Source organism: Limulus polyphemus, unplaced genomic scaffold (genome assembly GCF_000517525.1).
Source record: "Limulus polyphemus unplaced genomic scaffold, Limulus_polyphemus-2.1.2 Scaffold3039, whole genome shotgun sequence".
NCBI lineage: Eukaryota > Metazoa > Arthropoda > Merostomata > Xiphosura > Limulidae > Limulus > Limulus polyphemus.
Window position 1 is genome coordinate 22030 of NW_013668649.1, and position 21618 is coordinate 43647.

Consider the following 21618-nt stretch of genomic DNA (forward strand, 5'->3'; position numbering starts at 1 on the left):
ATTTTAGTACTATACATTAATCAATTTCTTGATTTAAAAGTAAATATTAAAAAACACAGATAAACATCAATTTTTGTTTGTCACATGGTATATTTAATGCAGCATTGGTTCAAATTAGATGTTTGTGAAGTCAAAATACTAAGTCCGTAGTTTTGCATGAATTAGAAACTCAAATTACCAATATTTACAAGCTAGAATATAAAATAGGAGCTTCTTATCTTTTCAATTTGCTAAGCTCATGTAATAAATCAAACACAGTGGTACTCCACCCACCTCTTTCCACTTTTGAAAATGCTCCCTTATATACACTTACTTATATAACCAATCAAAAGCTCAGAATGTCCTCCTAGTGGCTTTCTTGGCCATTTTAAATTTATAGGATGTCATTTCTTTCTTTTGAATCAAGATTTCAGGGAGGTAGATTGTGTTATTTTTAGTCTGCTCGAAATTTCATATTTTTTAGACTAAAATACAGCTTAGTTGATAAATTATATTTGAATTCTATGGTATTGATGTAGTAATTTATGATTTTTTTAGTTATTCAAATGTATATATAAAACCTAAAAAAAACATTTTGTTTCATATCCTTCACATGCAAAATTTTTAAAGGCTTAGCAGCCTACGTCAAGCAGCAACTGAGTACAAAGGTCGTACCTAGAAGAGATAATTATTTGCATTACTTCTTTATTTACTGTTCTATGTTTTAAGAAAAATAAGTTTAAGAACTTATTTCTAAATAGCAATGATCTATATACATATATAATGTATAATAATTGAAATGTGACTGTATTTTACAAAGTGCTAGTTTATTAGACACAGCCAAGACAGGTTACTTTGTAGAGAACAAAGATCAGTTTCATGTTATTGAATACGGTAACATGAGTGCATATGTGCCACATCATTGTGACTTGTGTATTGTTAGCCAGGCACGGTGAAAGGTCAATATAATAAATATATACAAATGTATAATGTTATCAGATTTAAGCTATTTAGTCTACACATTTATGTTTTTGTGTTATAATTTGTATTCATTCTAGAATTAGAGGCATAATTTATATTTATTTCCTAATTTCTTATGGTGGTTAAGAGATTGGTCAAATCTGCCAAACCTGTACACAGGTTCATTACTGAAAATAACAGATAAAATATAAAGTTTTTTTTAAAAACGTTTGATAACTATCTGGACACTATAAAGATTGTGCATGTGTAATTTGAACCTTTTCTGATGCATAAAAGTATTTTTTTTCTTGAAATAAAAATTACTTTGAATGTTAAATAAGCAACATGCGAAAATATAAAAAAGGCATAAGAAAAACATTGCTTTACAAATCTTAAGACTTAATAAAAAAAATTGATATTTTGTGTATGAAAGCATTGTAATGTTTACTGATAATCTGCCATATTTCATTAACATTCACTTACAAATTTAAAAGTTATAGCATTGAAAGTATAACAAGCACAAAATGGTTATGAGCCCATGCTGATAATTAATTTGCAGTTTCAGGAGGGAAAGTGAACTAAATACAGCCTTAAAATTTTATTATTTTGTACACATTTTAACATGCTAAATGCTCATGGTTTGTTAGATAACCTTAACAGAATCTTTACATCTTATATACAAGTGTGTATTTGTTTTGGAAAACATCAAAATTCTATAAATGGTTTGGATGACATTTCTTCCATGCCTGTAATGAATTAGTAATCAAAGTCCATCCAGTTCATTAACATCTTACAGTAAAATGTTATTATGATTTATCAAAGATGTATCTAAAATTTCATATAAAATAAGCATTAAGGAGTTTTTTGTTAACTTTTCATTGTCATTTCTAGTTGTTACCTTAAAGTCATAGTGGATAATGCCTGTGGTAATAGCTCTTGAATGTGATGGGAATATCCCATCTATCAGACGAAATCCAACCACTGATATTAAACAAGCCGGCTAACATGGAAAATCAATTAATTAATTAAGGATATGGAGTTAAGTGCTTTTATGCCCACACTGTCTCAACTCCTACTGCCCTTCACTGTCTGCAGCCAGTTGTGGGAAAGCAGTTACCCTTAAAAGTTATTAAAGTTCCTGAAGTAGAAATAAAACCACACTAAAATTTCTACTATATGAAACTCCCAACCTCCACCCTTACAACAGAAAATAACAATTAATGTAATAAATAGTACTGAAGCTACATATTTCATTATATATATACACAAACAAATTTACTATCTTCAATACTTCATGTTTTCTCAGGAAAAAAAAAAGATTTACATTAACTCGGGACACTGTAAATTACTAATTCTCTAAAACATTTGACCTTTCTGTCCTATAATTTGGTATGATAACGATACTGTCAAACTGAAGTGTAGTCAAAGTGTAGTTGAGAAATATACTATTCCTCCCAAGAAGACCAGACTTTGTCCAGTTCTCATGGTGCAGTTCCAGTACACTACACAGTGGCGGACACTGAACACGATAGTAAACACCTTTTCATAGCTTAGTTTAGCTCAAGTATACCTGTGGTCAACAACTTGAAGCAATGGTACTAACAAAAAAGAAAGTACAAGTTTGGCCAAGTAAAGATAAAAAGGTAAGCATGGCATTCATATGAAAGAAAAATGGAAAACAAGCTGAGAATAAAAATAGTCTAACTGATGATTATATACAGTCATCATGGTAAGTTAACATATATTTTAGATTTATAGAAAAATTGTTATTCCTGCAACATAAAAATAGACAAACTCAAAGCTATGTTTTGAATCCATTTTACTTTCTAAGTGGCATGTATCTCTTATATTTCTAATATTGAGCTGAATTCAGAATTCACTAATTCAAGCCTTGGAGCTACTTTTCATCATGGAAGAAGGGAAAATTAATCCAAATAATGACACTGGACTCCATTCATTTTATGGATGGAAAATTGTTGACATATAACATTTTTATAAAAGAAATATGATATTTGGAAGTTCATGGGTAAATATTATCTTTATAAAAAACGAATTTGTCTTATGAAACAAATTTCTTGTTTTTTTAATAGTTGTTTTCTTTGTTCACAGCTACTAAATGGGCTATTTGCACTCTGTCAACCGTGTGTAATTGAACCCTCCATTTTAGTTGTGAAGTCTGTAAATGTAGTGATATCCCACCAGGGGAAAGTATTTTGTAAAGAATGTTATTTATTATTTATAATAATTGTATTCATCTTTTTTGTCTACTAAGTTGGCACTGATGCAGATGTTTGTTTTTCAGGTGTAAGGCAAATACAAGCAACTGGCTACACTTTTCACATTTACCCATGATCCACTATACAGAAATGTATTAAAATGGTAAATAGTATACCAAAATTCTATAGTTCTTTTCTTTCACCCAGAAAATTATGCATGATAAAAACAGTAACTTCATATCGTATATTCATATTTTTATAGGAATTTTTTGTTGAATAATATTACATATGAGCAGATTCAAACAGCATATTTTGATGTGTCCTCCCATTTCTTTAAAATACATTGAAGTAGTAAATATAAATAATCAGTTTGTGTGTTACAGAATGTGCATGGGAGAACTTGTTTGTTTCCTTTAGATGACAAACACTTCTTTACACCATATGGTAGACCGCAAGTTCAATAATGTATGAACTAACAACCAGTTGTATACAACCTTTCTCATTGTGAGTGACCTTGAGTGATGTGTAGCTGGTACACTTTACAATATCTTAGAGTTAGTGAGATAACTAACTCACTGTAATGGCTTAGTTTCTTCAATATAATTTTCTTATATAATATTGACAGTCATCTAGCGTTTCCACAAATAACCCATATATATTCAAAGTATGCGATAAAGCACTACTTTGTGTCTATTTGAAAATAATTATAACTTGGTTTGACTTCGATAATTCTTTACTTTATTATAGTTGCACTGATATTATGGCGAGTAAACTGGCTGTCAAACTAAAACCAGCTACTGGTGTTTTTACATAGATATCTAAAAGGTTTCTGAGAATGCACCAGTATTCTGTAAAATGTGAGAAAAGTATTAAAAACATTAACAGTTTGTAAGCATAAAGAAGTACAAAAATATGCTTTAAACCTACACATATATGAATAGTACATATAAAATATGATAAACCATATTTTTATTGTGTTATATATTATTATTATTTATTTCATTGTATTTCTCATTCTTTCAGGGTTTTTAACAGGCTTCATTGGGTCTGAAAAACTGTGTAAACAGAATATGGTGATTGAACAACTTCTGCCCCAATTTTGTTTTCTTTTGGTCTGGTTATCATTACACAGCAAGCACAGTGGCTGTACTAGTAAGTGGACAGTGTAGTTGAAACTTGTTTCAGGATATATGGCCTTGTGTTCTGTTGTACTAGTATGGTATAGGGTATGTAATTCATTTTACTAATACATCAGTGTCAGTAAAAGAAACCATAGCTGAATCAAAATACACAGAGGGACTTTTTAGATGTAAAAGAAGAGATCCTTCTTATTTATATAAAGTAAACTGTCACCTCTTGACTTGATTTATTTTTTTTTGTGAAAAATTTCATGACAACCTAGAATCAAAGACAATGCCAACCTTTAGAAAACTGACTAATATGTGACCTTGTTTAGGTGTTATTGCACATGGAAACATCAATATTAAATTGGTTTCTCTTGTAAAGGAAATTTACAAGATATTTTGAGTTGGATATGTTTTCAGCTTTTCTTTCAAATAAAGAGGAGATCTCATAATACCAATTTCATGTCTCTATATAATATTTTTAATGAAAATGACCATCTTTTTGTTGTTTACCATTTCAGAAAATGAGATGTTTCAGCAGAAGAAGCAAAAACAAAGGTTATAATGACTGATCAAAGTTATAATTGCATTTGATGTTGAGTAGCATCAATAGTTGAGCTAAACAGAAGGCTAAGACAATATAATTATTACTGCAGGGCAAACAAGGTAATGAATGTATATACATGAAAGTTATGGAAGGTCAAAGAATTTTCAAAATCAACCAGTAAAAACTAAAAAAGCTTATTAGAGGTGAAAAAAGTAAGTATTTGTTTATACACTAATAACAAAAGTGTGATCTTTATATGATGTTTATCATATAATTAGTTTGATATCAATGGAAATGTTAAATTCTCTGGTTTTCCTTGTTTATATTTTAATTTATAATTGTGAAAAATAAACCCGAAGGCTTATGATGATTAATGACAAAAAATAGCATTCTTTCAAATTTTTTAAGATGAAAAGAAAACTGTCCTGTTTCATGTGTCATGATAATTCCATCATCATCTTGTATACTGAACTAAAAATATACACTAAAACTAAGAGTCACATGTAATCAACAGTTGTCAATCAAATACAATAGCCTGTTTGTTACCATTGGATATTTGGTTTATTAATTGAACCAATGGTATTTACAAACTTTTAGATGACTAACTCTTATTTGCACAGTTATTAATATCACATTTCTATGTCAAAATGATTTTTAACTGACCAATTACCGAAGTGCCCTTGTGTGACTTGACCTAGAACTGAATTCAGTGTTAACAATACACAAGATTTTCATTGAAAGAAAACTCCATGCACCTTTAATTTCTAAACAAATCAAGTTGCTAACCAGAAAGGTAATTTAATTGCATTACTGCCCTCTTACATCAGAGATTATTACTAGAGCTGGGTGAATCATACCCTAACTGAAGACAGAGTCAAAAACAAAAATATCTGGAAAATACCTAGACATTGCTCTATCAGCTTTTTTGACTGCTATTTGCTTAAAGGAAAGGTATATTGTATTAGTCCAAGAAATTTAAAAAGATCTGAAAACCAACATTAGAAGTGAGATAGCAAAAATCACTGAACATTTCACAGAACAGATGATGCTTGATATGCTGCTTGCAAATCATGGAAAAAATTCTTAATACCTTTCATAAAAGTTTTTAAAATACCCTTCACCATCTCCAAATTACCTTATATGAAACTTACTTTCTCAATATGCCTATTTTTTATTTATTTACTTAAGACAAGTAGTTTTCAAGATAGAATCATCTTACATATGGTATTGTTTTCTATAGCTACTCTGTACGTTACATTTGATTACCAATGTCTTCAATATTTTATTCATATATACATGTTATTTCTAGATATAAAGAAGAAATGACCAGATTTTACTAGCAAACAAGAAAATTCCAACATTCTTCTCCAATGAGTTTTTAGTACTGTTACTGGAAATCCTTTCATAAAGAGGCTGCATTACACTCTATTTTGTTATCCTTGAAGTTAACATTTTCTTAAATCGAAAATGTATTTCCAATAATACTTACCTTCGCTCACACTACAGTTATTACTCAACTGCCTGGGTTTCCTTCCTTTGCCTGTCTAAGCATTGGTCTGATTTTTTCTAGCTTGCTCCAGTCTTTTCTTTCCCAATTAATTGCCCTTGGCAATATCTGTCCTGTGACACTTTCCACCTACGTCAATGCTCCTTTCTATCCTGGTATGCTGTATATAAGCACTTCATTCAGATAATATTATCACTTTTATGAGACTGACCCAATCTGCAGTCTTTAATACAGGCTCTTAGTGGGGAAGAAGGGCAGGAGAGTGAGAAAGGAGGTCAGTATTACTGGAACTTCAGAACTACACTCTCGATTTAAGAAAATGTTAACTTCCAAAACATACCAACATGTGCTAGCATTACAGCTAGAATCCCACATTGATAAGTTGGAGGAGCCAGTGAGGGCATTATCCATACAGAATGCATCTGCATAGATCATGGGTGTGCCAATAGAAGATTAGCACCCTAGTGGAGGAACCACACTACATCCAGAACAGGTATCCTCTTCACCCGGAACCAATTCATGCACTGCGAGTGGAATTTCGCATGATCCATCATCACTCTTGGCCAGGCCCCAACCAGATAGCTGAGGCTCCACTGCATGGGGTTGGAATTATAGGGCCATGGTCCCTAAACCCCACGTTGGTGGCTAGGACACTCGGACCACAATATATATATATATACACACACTTGTGAGGGGATCCCAACCTGTAGCTATAGTGTGATGCCTTCCGAGCCACTGGAATCATAACAAGAAGGTAAGTAATACTGAAGTGGACAAATCTTCTCAACCTGATGAAGTCTGAAAGGCAACACCCCAAACTTGGAATGATGGAATCCTGTATGCCATACTCAACCTGAGAAAACATAACTCATCCAGTCTGGAATTATGAACATTCATTCTCACTTCCCAACTTTGTGGGTAGGGTAGATTCCACTTGTCCCCGAAACTATTGGGAGAACGTGGAACAAACTGTGCTCAACTGAAGACCCAGGATGGGACCAATCTGAATTTGGAATTACGAGGAGACAATGGACCCTCTTCTATGAATAATGTACTGAACTAATACTGATCAAAAAAGAAGGCTATGCTCATCCCAACCGGATAGCTGAGCATCAAATCTGAACGGGTATTATTACGAGTAGGTTCCCGCATAGGCTGATGCCTCTACTTCCAAAATCTGGGAAAAAAACATTTAGAGTCCTGAGTAGGAGGCCCCCAACTTTGCCCTCTTCTTCAAGAGTGGAGGAAATTCAGTAGAACACTCTGGAGGAATAACATCTGTTCATCACCCCAATGACTGGAAATCAGCTCCACTAGTAGAATATGAAGGAGTCCCGCATTGTGGAGTCCTGAGGAAAAAAGCAATCTAACCCCAATTTATTCAATCCCATGGTTGGCAAGGATGGACAGGATCCCCTTATGCTTTACTTGTGATAGTCCATGAGAGGAGGTCCAATATAGTATAGTAATACCTGGTCTGCTTCTAGGAACACCTCATTTCTACAGAACTTGATGCAACCTATATAAAGTATATTGTGTTAATGATTGCTAGTGCAGAATTGGTTTGATAAAAGCACACCTGACTGGGCAACACTTGCCACAGAGTGGGATCCCGTGAAAAAGAGGTAAGGGACCCTGGAAAATAAAGAAGAGACAATATTAGTAATGAAGATACACCTCTTTATAATCTAGTGGATGTGGTTAAGCTAGCTACAGGGAGTAGTCAAAAACCCTTGGAGGAAAATACTGACAAATCATGCAAATAATGTGAGATGAAAATATTGGGGAGGTCCACATATGAGCTCACACAATGTCCTCCAGTAGATAATTCAACCAGGCCACTAAGGACATATAAATGAGATGAATATGATGAGACATGATTTGCAGAAGTCTCCTCACTTCCAAAGAGAGCCCAGAATAAACAATACGGATACATTTTCAAAACCACTTCAACAAGATAACTGGGAATAAATCCCAGGAAACTATAGGATCTCAGTGAGTAAAAAATCGTTTTGTAGCACCTCTAAAGGTGTTAGTGCAAGCAACCTAACACTTCAAGGTCCTCACTAGACATCACAAACAATCAGGATCTGTTCAGTCACAGAGATGAGAAATAGCAGTCAGATAAATCAGTGAAAAGGATTTATCCATTTCCCTGGCTGCTAGTGTCTTAGGTAAGAAGGACCTGTCTGAGTAGAATGATAAAGTATCTAACTGGTTATGTTAGTAGGCCAGCAGCAACAAAAAATAAACCCTAAGGGATAGGTGATACATGGTAAATGAGGCTAAGGGCTCAATCGGATGTTGAGAAAGAGCATGTAATACCAGTTTAATATCACATTTAGGTAACTGAAATACTCATTTGGAATGAAAGACCGTAAATGACTTGAGTAGGCCAGAGAGCACTGAGGACTCAAATAAAGTTTGTCTCGAGTATCTAAAGGTAGGACCTCATAACCTCCATGCATGAAGATTGAGCTTCAGGATGGCAGGGTTTACAATGTCAGATTGTGGCTGCTGCAACAGAATTGGCCAAAGAAGAATGAAAGAGGTGAGCACACCTGAAGGTATTGTAAAAGTGGAAACCAGGGTTGAGTCAGGCAATCTGGTGCTATCAACAGAACCCAACAAGGGGTTGAACAAATCATAGCTACTACTCTGGGTAACATGCATATCGGTGGGAAGGCACAGAGATGTAATTCCGTCCAGTCCTGACCATCTATTGCCAAATGCCCGAGGGTGAGGTACGAAAGATCAAAATGCCAGTAGTTGAGTGTTCCAATGAGTTGTAAGTGCATCAATCACCAGTGTCCCGAACCAAGAGTGCATCCAATGGAAAAGCTGGCAATGCAGCATCCATTCTGTCAGGAGAATCCGATTGGGTTGAGACAACTGACCTGCCACCAAATTCATCATCCCTGAAACATGGCAAGCTAGAAAGATGATATGATGGGAGCAGGCCCAATAAAGAAGGTCCAAGGTTTGAAAACAAAGTGACCTGGACCAAATGTTCCTTTGATGGGAAAATTAAGACACCACCGTAGAACTTTCGATGTGAAGCACTATGAATTTTTCCCATTAATAAGTCCAGACCTTGAGACATCACCCTTTGAACAGCAAGAAGTTCTAAACATTTATCATCTGTCCATAGGCCCTTGTATTCCAGAATGCTGAGATATGCACCCATCCCTGAAGTGAGGCATCTTTGGAGAGATGGATCTCTGGACAAGATGGCAGCAGAGGAACACCTTTAATAGTATTGTTTCGATCTAACCACCAGTCTAGCTTGAAGATGTTGATCTTGAATAAGGAGAATGGAGAATCCAGTGAATCACTGTTCATGATACATTGGTCATGTAGAAACCACTGAAGGGATCTCATTTGCTCATCCCAAAGGAATGAGGAATTCGAGTGATGCCCACACGATGTTAGATGCTAACAACAATCCCAACTCATCATCAAATGGGTGTGGCAATCGCTGAGAGACTTCAGACAAAGTTGGAAGGATGATAAATATCTTAGCTCTGTAGTGAGGGTCAAATGAAACCTGGAAAAGTGTGCTATTCAGGTAGGCATCAGACTCTGTTCTGGAATCCCAAATTTCCAGGAACTGGTCTGTTCTTTGAGAGTCTAAATTCGCATCCACTTGGCAGTGGTAAGCTAAAGCATGTTGATCTGACATGGTGGACAAGGCATAGCTGTTCCTTCAGGTAATTGAACAGTAAACCTCCCTGCATGCACCACAATATTAGGAAACAGAGGGAGAACTAAGTTTTTGCCTTCGGACTTTTCCACCATCAAGGCGCAGACTCAAAAGCAACTGGGGAAAGACCCAAGACATCACACATTCCATTTACCAATTGTAGAAAAGGAGCCAGAGAAGGCTGATCCCAATTTGGTCTCCTGAAAAGTCAATAGAATAATAAAGGGCACTGGAAAAAATGAACCAATATTCTCTCCATTATGTCCAGGATCATCCACAACTGCAGCCTCAGAGCAATCTGGAGAAACACCACTGGACCGATTACATGTCTCCATCTCACTACGAAGAAGGTCATAGACAGCCTCAACTGAGAGTGGCTCTCTCTCCAACTGTTGAGTGACACTAGTTATCAGAGGTGGGGTAGGAAACATCCAACTTGCCTTGGTGCTGGAAAAAATAATCCAGGAATTCATGCCAAAAAATGAGCTTGCCAAATGAATTTTTTTTTTTTATGAAAATCAACTAGGTAAGACGAAGAACTCTCAAAGTATCTCCAACGGTCATGGTACAGAAAAACCCCGTAGAGAATGCTTTGTTAAAAAAAGTGATGATAATATCTGAATGGGGTGCTTGTATATAGTACAAGGATAGAGGGCACACTGACTAAGGTGGAGACTATCATCAGACAGATATCACCAAGAGCAATTAAGTGGGGAACAAAAGACTGGAGCAAGCAAGAAAAAATCAGGCCAATGTTAGATGGACAAAGAAAGGAAACCCTAGCAGTCGATTAATAGTTGAAATGCAAGAGGAGGTAAGTATGCTTTGGAATATTGCTTTCAATAAGGTACTTCTGAACTTAAAGTATAGTTAAATGCAATCAAAAACAAAAGTAAGTTTATAATTTGAAACAATATATTTTAACTACTACTTGAACTCACAAAATTTATAATCTTCAAAATTAATACTAACTAACCATACGCTATGAATATATTTTAAAATCATCAATGTATAACTGGTAAAACACATGTAGTTTTATAATATTTAGACAAATCTGATATCATATCACTACATTCAAATCAGAGTATGATTTTTACCTCAAAGCCAAACTTGTACCCTTGGTGGAGCACCTCTCTACACTGAGCTTGGAGGGAACTTCGATCATGATCTTCAAGGTCAGATCGTTTAGCAACATCTAACCTTTCCTCTACTAGCTGCAAGGTGTTAACAATTTTCTCACGAAGATTCAAGGCTTCAACCTAAAAATATAAGACAAAATTAAAATATTTTATACTTTACTTGCATTGATGACAGTTAGAAGAGAAACAGACCAAATGCAAGATTTTGCATAAAGAGACATGGAAAAAAAAGTTTAAACAATTATATAACTAAAATTAAAACAATATAGTACTGTAACAGATCTTATTATGATTCTGAAAATATCTATATTAGTACACTAGTACTGAATGAAACGATCCAATTCTCCCACTGATTTTGGAATGATTTTCTATTCTAAGAAAAACCATTTTTACAGATTTTTTTTGCTGGTTTTCCAACTATATATGTCCATACCAGTTACCTTTTATTTCTTTAATCATAAGTATGGGATGATGGTGGCAGCAATATCCCCCTGTTTAAATTCCTGTATTTGTAAGATACCATTTAATACCACTTTCTGTGTATATACTGTTACAGGTACGATACCCTTTACACGTATTTTAAACATACCTTTCAAGAAGGACAGTTTTATTTTAAATGTATGTTCTGGACAGTTGATTAATTAATTCAAACAAATTTGAAGAATTAGAAAAACAAAAATTTATTTATTTTCTCACACTGAATAAGTTCTTTTTAATATAACTATACCCCAAATTGACAAACAATGAGTTTATTGGCTAGATTGGTATTTACTGTGCTAATAATAATACACTGGCCTGAAAACAATATTTATTATATTTATTTTAAATTTAATTAATAATTTGATTTTTCACCTTTATCCTCAATACTTTAGAAGCACAGACTACATGTACAACGTTGAGGAAAAACAAGAAGTAAATGATAAACGTCTTCTTCCAATAACATAAATGTCACAAACATATTAACTTTCTAGTGGAGTCTTACACAAGTTTTTCAAAATAATATATGTTTATAATTAGTGAAGAATGAATTCCTCATTACGAACAGTAGTTATTGTTTAGGCTGATATTATAATTTTATACAGTTGTTACTGACAAGAAAAATTTAATATTAGTAAGTGAAAAATCACTTTCAATCATCATAATGGTGACCATGAGTGATTAATTATTACTCTCTCATGCTTTGCTTTTAAGTTCAATAAACTGGGATTAGTTTTTACCTCAATTTTATGAGTTTATATTATAACCCCTTCCATAATTTGCTCAAAATAACTTGGGTACCCTCCATGTTTCTGAAAATATTTACCCAAGATAATTTGGTAAAACTATTTCTCATCATAATTTTAATTATTTGCCTAAATTTACTCACATGTTATTATGTATTACAATCAATGCTCACTATATGACATTGGAAATGCTGTTTGTGCTGAGCTCTTTTAAATTCATTCTCAATTATATATCCTAAATATGAGATAAGCTTTCCTATTCTTTATTGTAGTTACATTGAATTAATATATATCAAATAAAAATCCAGATATGTAACATTCATTTACTAACTATATTTTGTTCCAAATTAAAATAACAGACTAGAAAAGAACTTCTGTTTCATTAATATGTAAGTATAACCTATCAAAACGTGAAATAAAAATCCGAATTTTTTAGCTCATTTCCAAAAAATAAAAGAAAAAAAGCCAGACACAGAAGGGGTTAAAACTGAACATTAATTAAAAAATGTTTATTAATGACCTTTTAAACAGAAGTTATAGAATGCCACAGTTTCTTTGCTAGATTAGACCATGTCAAATTAATTGTGTTTTGTATTAGTAAACTCTTGTACTTCTTTTTAACTGCATCATAAATTTATAAGCCTAAAGCAGTAATCTTCAGGAAGCTCAGATGCAGTCAAGTGCAGAGAGGCAGAAGAAGACAAGACACAGAGGAACAAAAACAACTACAGAGTAGAAGAAGGAAATTACCAAAGTAAACCTTCCTTGATGAGCAAATGGAAGAAGTCTGACTACTCATCCAACCCAGGTACAGAGACATCTCGATCTAGCTACCTACTGATAATGGGAACCAGGTCCATGACTATACCAGCATTACCATCCAAGCAAGCCAAGATGCTAAGTAATTTTATCAAAAGACTAGCAAGTTTAGACCCATTAGATTTTGAACCAGTATTTTAAAGCAGCTGATCCTCTGATTCAGCCAGGTCAAACAAAAACATCAACTATCAAGAAGAGACCAAATAAATTCCTATCTCAAACAGAGCAAATAACTTGAAACTCCAGAGCTTCCCACAGCAAAGGTTACAGAGTACCTCCCACTATCATAGTAGAAGGGATCCCTGCAGAATACATTCAGGCCCATGATAGCCACTGAGCTGAGGAGTCTTTTCCCCAACATTACATATACAAACATAGTGACTCCAATGTTGGCATCATGGGAAGTCTTAATTATCCATGTGATGATGCCACTGTTGGAGTCATCATGCTTACATTTATGTTTAAGAAGGAAAATATTCCGTTATGCTCATCAGAACATTACTGAATGTCTCGTAATGCTCTTCAATCTAAATGATATCATTTCTCTCTCTCCCCTTTTACTTTTACTCTCTTCTCTTTTCTGCCTCTTCTTCTTCTTTTTCCTCCCATGTGACATCAAAATCATTTTCTAAACCAAGAACAACACAAAGAGGGATCAATTGATCTCTGAACATCCCTGGTTTTTCTAGACCTAAATATCTTCCAAAGAACATCAACTTCAGGAAGTTCAGCCAACTGCTAGTTTTTCTGGAACTGACTGGTTTGAAAGTTTTAAACTTTTTATTTAAATATGCATATATGTATAAAATACTTAATTACTGCAATAATTCTAAATGCAATAATACATTTACCACACATGTCAAACAGACTGTGAAATGCAAATATATTTGATTTTCTGAGGACATCCATCTTCTATTTTTTTGTCCACATAATTTTGCCATACATAAAATCAATTTGAAATGGCTTTAATATTTATTTTTACATATACTTATCTATGGATGAAAATGTGAGAACTAATAAATCAGGTTTTATTATGTTGTTATACTGATAAGCTACATGTTTGTAGGCAAAGGAGTTTAAAGCCAAACTTAATTTTAAACCCGCAGTTTTGAAAGCAACATTCTGATATTTGTTATTATCATTCATGGTTCTAGTTAAAATTTTCAACTGCTACTCATTTGAAAGTAAAATTTAAGACCACTAGTAAATTTCTGCTAGTAAGGAATAACCTACTACAGACAAAAATTAAGCACCTACTGATTATCAGCTTGTAAAATCAACATCTATGTACTTATGTTTTGCAGTAAAAATTTCTTACTAACAAATAAAAAAAAAATTATATTCAAACTTATTTTCTACCAATTTACAATTTTGTCAAGAAAGATTAAGATAGTGTATATTTATGGTTGGTTGTGAACATTTTTATAGTGATAACATAAATGGCATATAAATAATGTAAAGAAAACATCTCTGTATGTAAAATGTCTTGATGAAAGCAGGTAACAATTTTTGATTTCATAGCTCAAACAACAGCAGTTACTTCTGCTGTCCAGTGTTTCCTTTTACTGTGATATCAAGGAGATAGTATTTGTAAAAACAGGATTTTTCTAAGATGGGGAGATATTGTTTCTATTATGTACTTCTACTAATGTCAAAATATCAACAGACAATTAATTTTGACCTATATCAGGTCATGCTTTAAGTCTACATTTTAAAACATTTAAAAATAATAAATTAGTTATTTTGATCACATCATTTTTAAATATGATGAGTAGGACTTAAAAATTAACTTACAGTCAGTCATCATGTACTTATTGCATGAAATGATGTAACATAAACAGTGAAGACAAATAGTTTCAGTTAGTGTTAGAACTATTTTAAGGCAGTACACATTTAAGCACAAGAACTTCATTAAGGAACACTACAAATGAGAAAATCCAGAAGAAATCTAGAAAAATTATTTTAATAAGATTATGGTGTTCACATTCAAGTACTACATAATGAATTCACTGTGATTTTTATATTGGAAACTAGACTTTCAAACATCAGTTAAACATTAAAACACATGAAAGTTTATTTAAACAATGATTTAGACATATATCTTTTATTTGAAAAGGATGCTTTTCTACTGGTAAAATTTTATATGCACTTAGTGGGGTTGTGTTTTAGTCTATTGCTATACATTTTATATAGAGAATTGTAAATAAAGCAAGAAAACAAGGCTGGATATACTGTAAACATTATTTACTCAAACTACAAATCCCTATTTTGACTCCACCAAATATAATTCTAGGTAACAGCATGGGGCCAAAATAGAGGTCTGTAGTTTGAGTAAATACTGTCACAGTATCTCCAGCCTGGTTTTCTTACTTTTTTACAATCCCTATTTACAGGTTTTTAAATTCACAATGTTTTATTTATCATGCTAAATAAGCTGATATTGAATTTAAATTTTACAATAAAAAAAACAATAAAATTTTAGTTTGTTAATTCATTTAAAAACAAAACACTAACTAAAAATTACTATTGGTGAAAAAAAAAAAAAAGATAAATTCTAACCCTAGCACCACTTTGAGGTTGGAAATATTACAAATTAAAAACTACAGGGAATTATTTTTTCATTTAGCTAAAAGTTAACGTGATAGTCAGAGTTTTCTAAAAAAAATGTTTCAATTATTCCCATGTGTGAAAAATGAAGTAGGCAAACAGAAAAGAAAGTTAATTTTTTGGATAGTCAAACTCATATATATTGATTGTTCCCATCATAACATGGGATGATGAAACCATATCTGTCTGAACACTAAAGACCTCATTTGAAACGAGCATACACGAGTATTGTAATGAAAACTACACATTACTAACATTTACAAATTCTACCCTAAATGGATAAATTTCTAAATAATTGCTCTTTTACTTATAGTACAGAGAAGTGGTTATTTTATAAAAATTGAAACTATCTTTCAGAAAATTATTGTTGAATTTGAAACTGAAAACTACACATCAAACACTGAAACATTCATATTTTAAGACATTCAAAAGGAACCTTTTTTTGAAGGAATTTGCACTGAAACATTCATACTTTAAGACTTTCAAAAGGAACCTTTTCTTGAAGGAATTTGCACGAAAACATTCATACTTCAAGACTTTCAAAAGGAACCTTTGCTTGAAGGAACTTGCACTGAAACATTCATACTTCAAGACTTTCAAAAGGAACCTTTTTTTGAAGGAATTTGCACGGAAACATTCATACTTTAAGACTTTCAAAAGGAACCTTTTTTGAAGGAATTTGCACGGAAACATCCATACTTTAAGGCTTTCACAAGGAACCTTTTTTTTGAAGGAATTTGCATGGAAACATTCATACTTTAAAATTTTCAAAAGGAACCTTTTCTTGAAAGAATTTGCACGGAAACATTCATACTTTAAGGCTTTCAAAAGAAACCTTTTTTTGAAAGAATTTGCATGGAAACATTCATACTTTAAAATTTTCAAAAGGAACCTTTTCTTGAAGGAATTTGCTAAGTCTAAAAAAACAGAATATATTCTCTTTTTTGAGGAAATAAAAATACTGCAAAACTGACATCAATATCTTTCATATATATTATTAACTTGTATGTATAAAGCTTTCTTCACAGTCATGTAGGACACAAGCCAGAAGCTAAAACCAGTTTAAAGAATATACAAATCCACCCATAAGACTGAGCACTAAAATGTTAAAGTCTTTATTATAAAGCTTAAATTATGATTAAATTTTTTACTAGTAGAATTATTACACCGTAATGAGCTAAATATCTATAAAAGAATCTCTACTACTCATGCTTTTCATTCATTTAACTAAACAAATCTCCTTGTAAATAAACCAAATCAATAAACACATAACATTCAGCATGTCTTGGTAGCATAGAAGGAACTTGAGAGTGAAATCTGATATCCTGATAGTGAATATGTGTCCCAACAATAGGCTAATTTAGTAAAGACAGCAAATATCTGGCTACAACATCAAGTATTATGAAAGAGAGTATGGGTGAAATTCACCCTAGAAACCCACATAGTCCAAGCCTGTTTGGTAGAGTACTGATTATCTGTAAAGTACGTAAAACACTGACCTATGTTTGACAGAATACTGTGATTTTAAAGTGTATTGTAAGATTGTATCATGTTTCATATTATTTAGATTTAAAATTGTGCTGTGTCATTGTTTTATTTGTGATAGATTACCGTTTGATTATTAATTACAATTTGAAACAATCATAATATACTATGGACAATTTTAAATTCACACAGAAATGCACACAGTAGCATGCAACTATCATACATAGCATGAACAAAACCAGTGACAAAAAAAGCTGTTGCAAGAGTTTTACAATCAGGAAAAGAACCTTATTATCTCAACCACAAAAACGGAAAAGTTCTGTTACATAAAAAATATTTTTATCTCATTAGTAACATTAGCAATAACATTCTAGTTGGAAAATAAGTTAAAAAAGCTAAATGTATAGAATGGTAATTTGTTTTACCTTCAGATCATTAAGAGCTTCAGCTATGGCATGGTTGCAAGAAGTTTGTTGTTTATCAATCTGAATACTGTTACCCATGTTTTTCTGAAACTTTCGACACTGACTTGTTAACTGGGAAAAATTATTGGACACCAGCAAAAGCCCGTCAACCTTGAAAAAAAAAATCTTGCCTTCTAAGAAGTTTACCCACTTTTCACAAAACAAAATAATTGTCTGACATTAGAAATGAAAACAAAATTTATTGTGAATGCACTACAACTTATAGAAAAATAAGAATTTGAAATATCTTATTGTTTATAAAAATCTAACTAAAAACCATCAAAATATTAACTGAACTTAACGATATACGGAAAAATCACATCAACAACGACAATAAAAATATGCACTGTTTGAAGTACAAAACTTTATTTGCTACTGTGCCTAATGTGCATGTATGAACGGGCACATTAGTACACGTTTTAAAGGTTTATACAGAGCATGGGTTGATATTTCCTCAAAAATGTGAGGTAGAGAGGAGCTGTTAGAAAATAAAAATTGGTGAATTAGCTAAAAATACAGTTCTTAACCAAGTAAAATATATAAAGTTATCCTACACACACGCACACAGTGATATGGACCTTTATATTCCTTATTGGAAATAAATTTCACTTTCTGAACACAATCAATTTTCAGCTTAAACAAAGTGTACAGAGAACTAATATCACTAAAGGAAAGGAGAGAGAAAAACAAAAAAAAAGTGCCACAGTCACATTCCACATAATGTAAGATTAAAGAAAAGATTGATTTTTTTTACTACTGAAGTGATAAACAATCTTGCATTATGTTCTGTAATTTAAAAATAAAACTATTATAGGTTTTAACTCCTACTGCAGACAAGAAATATGAAATAAATTTAAATTATCTACACCAGTTTTTACCTTGCATGTATATGAAATGGTGTTAAAAAAACATTCAGCATGTACTCTCATTGAATTTTAATGCAGATGTTGGACTATTTCTATTTTACAGAGTAAACAATAAAATTAATTATGCTGTACTAGCAGAGTGAATGAATGTTAGTGTTTAAGTATTATGTAGTTTATGCATCTCATACAGTGAAGTTAATATTTCAACCGATGTTTTTTTACAGACTTAAAAACATATAATTCCAACTAAGCCCAATTTAATTCTCTTGCTATGGGTTCAGTCGATTCGACCTAAATCTTGACACCAATTTGACCTTTAGAGTTTCCATACTATAACTTTTAATATGTTTTATGTATCATCACAAAATTTTACAAGCTTTCACTAAGCGTTACAAGTTTATTGTGGACAAAAAAAAAATCAAAATTTTTAATATAACCCTTTTACTAAAACGTTTTTCGTGAAAACATGAAATAAAGCATTGACTGCTGCAAGTGCAAAGTGATTTTCATGTTAAGATTAAAAGTACTTTTCTTCATCTCAAACACCTCAAAATTTATTTGCATAATCTCTAAAACCTCCTGAAGACATTTCAAACATTTTTGTTCAGTAAAACTTTATTTTATCTGTTATTTTCTCTATCCTAACTCTATACACAATAAGTAAATTTGATTGACCTTGTAACCACCATAAAAATATGAAATAAATCTAAATTACCCTTTTTACTTTCTAGAATGACTGCAATTGTAACAAGAAACTTCATTTGTTTCTAGATAACTAAAATCTTGTAACAGTATACATCTGTTTCTACTTAAATGCTGTTTTATTGCCCTTTGAACCATGTCTAACTAATAATCCTGCCACACAAATTGTAAGTCACTTGGCAAACATAGCTGACATTATCCTATCAAATTACATAAGGTATGGGCTACTTGTGAGCATATCTCATGAAAAATTTTTATTATTATAATTTTTCTTTAACTTATCTAATCTAACCTGATTTAACAAATAAATTTCTATTTTTTTATATTTTACTTACTTTCTTAATAATAAATAAAGATATATAATATTTACTCAAATCTTCTTTTTTTGCTGTCAACTGTGAATGAAACTTAACCCTACTTATTTTTTGTACTAATAATACTACTACACTAAATATTTTTTTATTTATTTAAATAATGCACCTAAAAACCCAAAATAATAATACATAAAAAACTGAAATATGTGATAACTATCAATATTTCTGGCTTTCTAACTACATGATAAAAGCTGTTAAAACTTCAGCTAAGCTAGTCGATGTGTTTCCTCATTGGAATCAAGTTTGAACTGGAAGTGAACAGATAATTCTCTGTATAGAAATCAACATAATATAATGTCATTTGATAGATTAAAATATTGGATTTTTACTGGTTATAAATAATATAGTCAGAAAGAACTATTGAAATTTGTGCAAGAGGGGATGTGATAGGAGGATGTGGCAAGAAGAGTCTAATTTTCTATTCCATGCGTCTGGAACCAAATAAGATTGAAGGCTATAAAAATTATACTTTGCCTGAGTAATAACATTGTAATAAGTAATTTAGGTTAAATTCTGTACTTCTCAGAGGGGTGGGAAATAGAAGAGAGAGAGCAAAGGTCACAATTCTCATACCACAGTGAGATTGAGGAGTATATTAAATATTTCCTGATAAAATTAAGAACTTAAAACTTATATCATATTAAAATTTGATTTACTAACTATGTTTGTATGCCAAGTTTATTCATATATCATGATAAAGTAGTTGAATTAAATTTTGAATGTAACTTTCTAAAAAGTTAAAAAAGACAATTTTACCTGCCCATAGCAAAGGGGTTAACAAAGCAATATTTTGATGGACTTAATTCACATTATCTTTCTATAAGAACGTTCTATAATCCCTTTATATATATATAACTTCACAAAACATCCTTATTGCATGACTCATGAGTAAATGAAACTTAACATAGATTTCAGGGAACTGTATCTCTGCAAGAATAAAACAAATAATATTAGCACCTGGCATCTTGGTTAATAATGACTAATATTCAGGGTGAAAAATGGAATTTTCTCAATTGTTTTTCTGTTTGTTTGAAGTTAAGCACAAAGTTACAAAATGAGCTATCTGTGTTCTGCCCACCACAAGTATCAAAACCCAGTTTCTAGCATTGTAAGTCTGCAGACATACTGCAGTACCACTGAGGAGGATTTTCTGAATTAATCTGTTTTATAGCCTTCAGCATAGAAATAAAGCAACTACTTTTTTATCATATTTGGCTTGCAAAAGATAATGATAGTTTGAATAGCTATTTAATTTAGATTTGTGAGATTTGATGTGAAAACTTTGTAATAAATTCAAGATCGAGAAATTACATATATTTAAGAAAAATGTCTTTAAACTGTGTGTATATGCATGTGTGTTTGTGTACACACACTCATTATACATATGCATATATATACACACACACGTATACCAGCACACTATATTCCAAAGTTTATAATTTTACTGGATAGTCAACATGGTTTCTCTAAGGGAAAATCTTGCTTTACAAATCTTTTAACATACTTATGAAGATAAGGCTAAAAATGTAGATTTGGTGTATCTGGATATTCAGAAAGCATTTGACAAGGTGCCACATAAAAGGCTTGTAAACAATTATCTCTATAGGTGTGGGGGATAAGTTAGCAAATTGGATAGAAGAGGGTTGGATGGAAGAAAGCAGAGGGTTGTTATATATGGAGTTCAGTCTAACAGGATTAATGTCACAAGTGGAGTACCTCAGGGGTCAGTCTAAGGACCTTTGCTCTTTTTGATTTACGTCAATGACATAGATGAAAGAATAGTTAATAAATTACTTAACTTTGCACATGATATTAAGGTCTTGGATGTTGCTAGCTGTGAAGAGGACGCTGCTGATTTATAAAAGGATTTAGATCAGTTAGTGAGTTGGGCAAATAAATGGGA

At 32.2% G+C, this 21618-nt stretch overlaps 1 protein-coding gene across 1 annotated transcript in view; it reads right to left on the reverse strand.

Annotated features, from left to right (window-relative positions):
- Positions 1 to 21618, reverse strand: part of LOC106468520 (mitogen-activated protein kinase kinase kinase 4-like) — a gene marked incomplete at its 3' end in the record, with an annotated part of 137027 nt that overhangs the window by 21443 nt on the left and 93966 nt on the right. The window contains exons 13-14 of the mRNA XM_013928953.1: positions 17735 to 17884; positions 11134 to 11295 (exon numbers count right to left, since the gene is read on the reverse strand). Of these exons, the coding sequence (XP_013784407.1) occupies positions 11134 to 11295; positions 17735 to 17884 (312 nt within the window). The remainder of the gene's footprint in view (positions 1 to 11133; positions 11296 to 17734; positions 17885 to 21618) is intronic.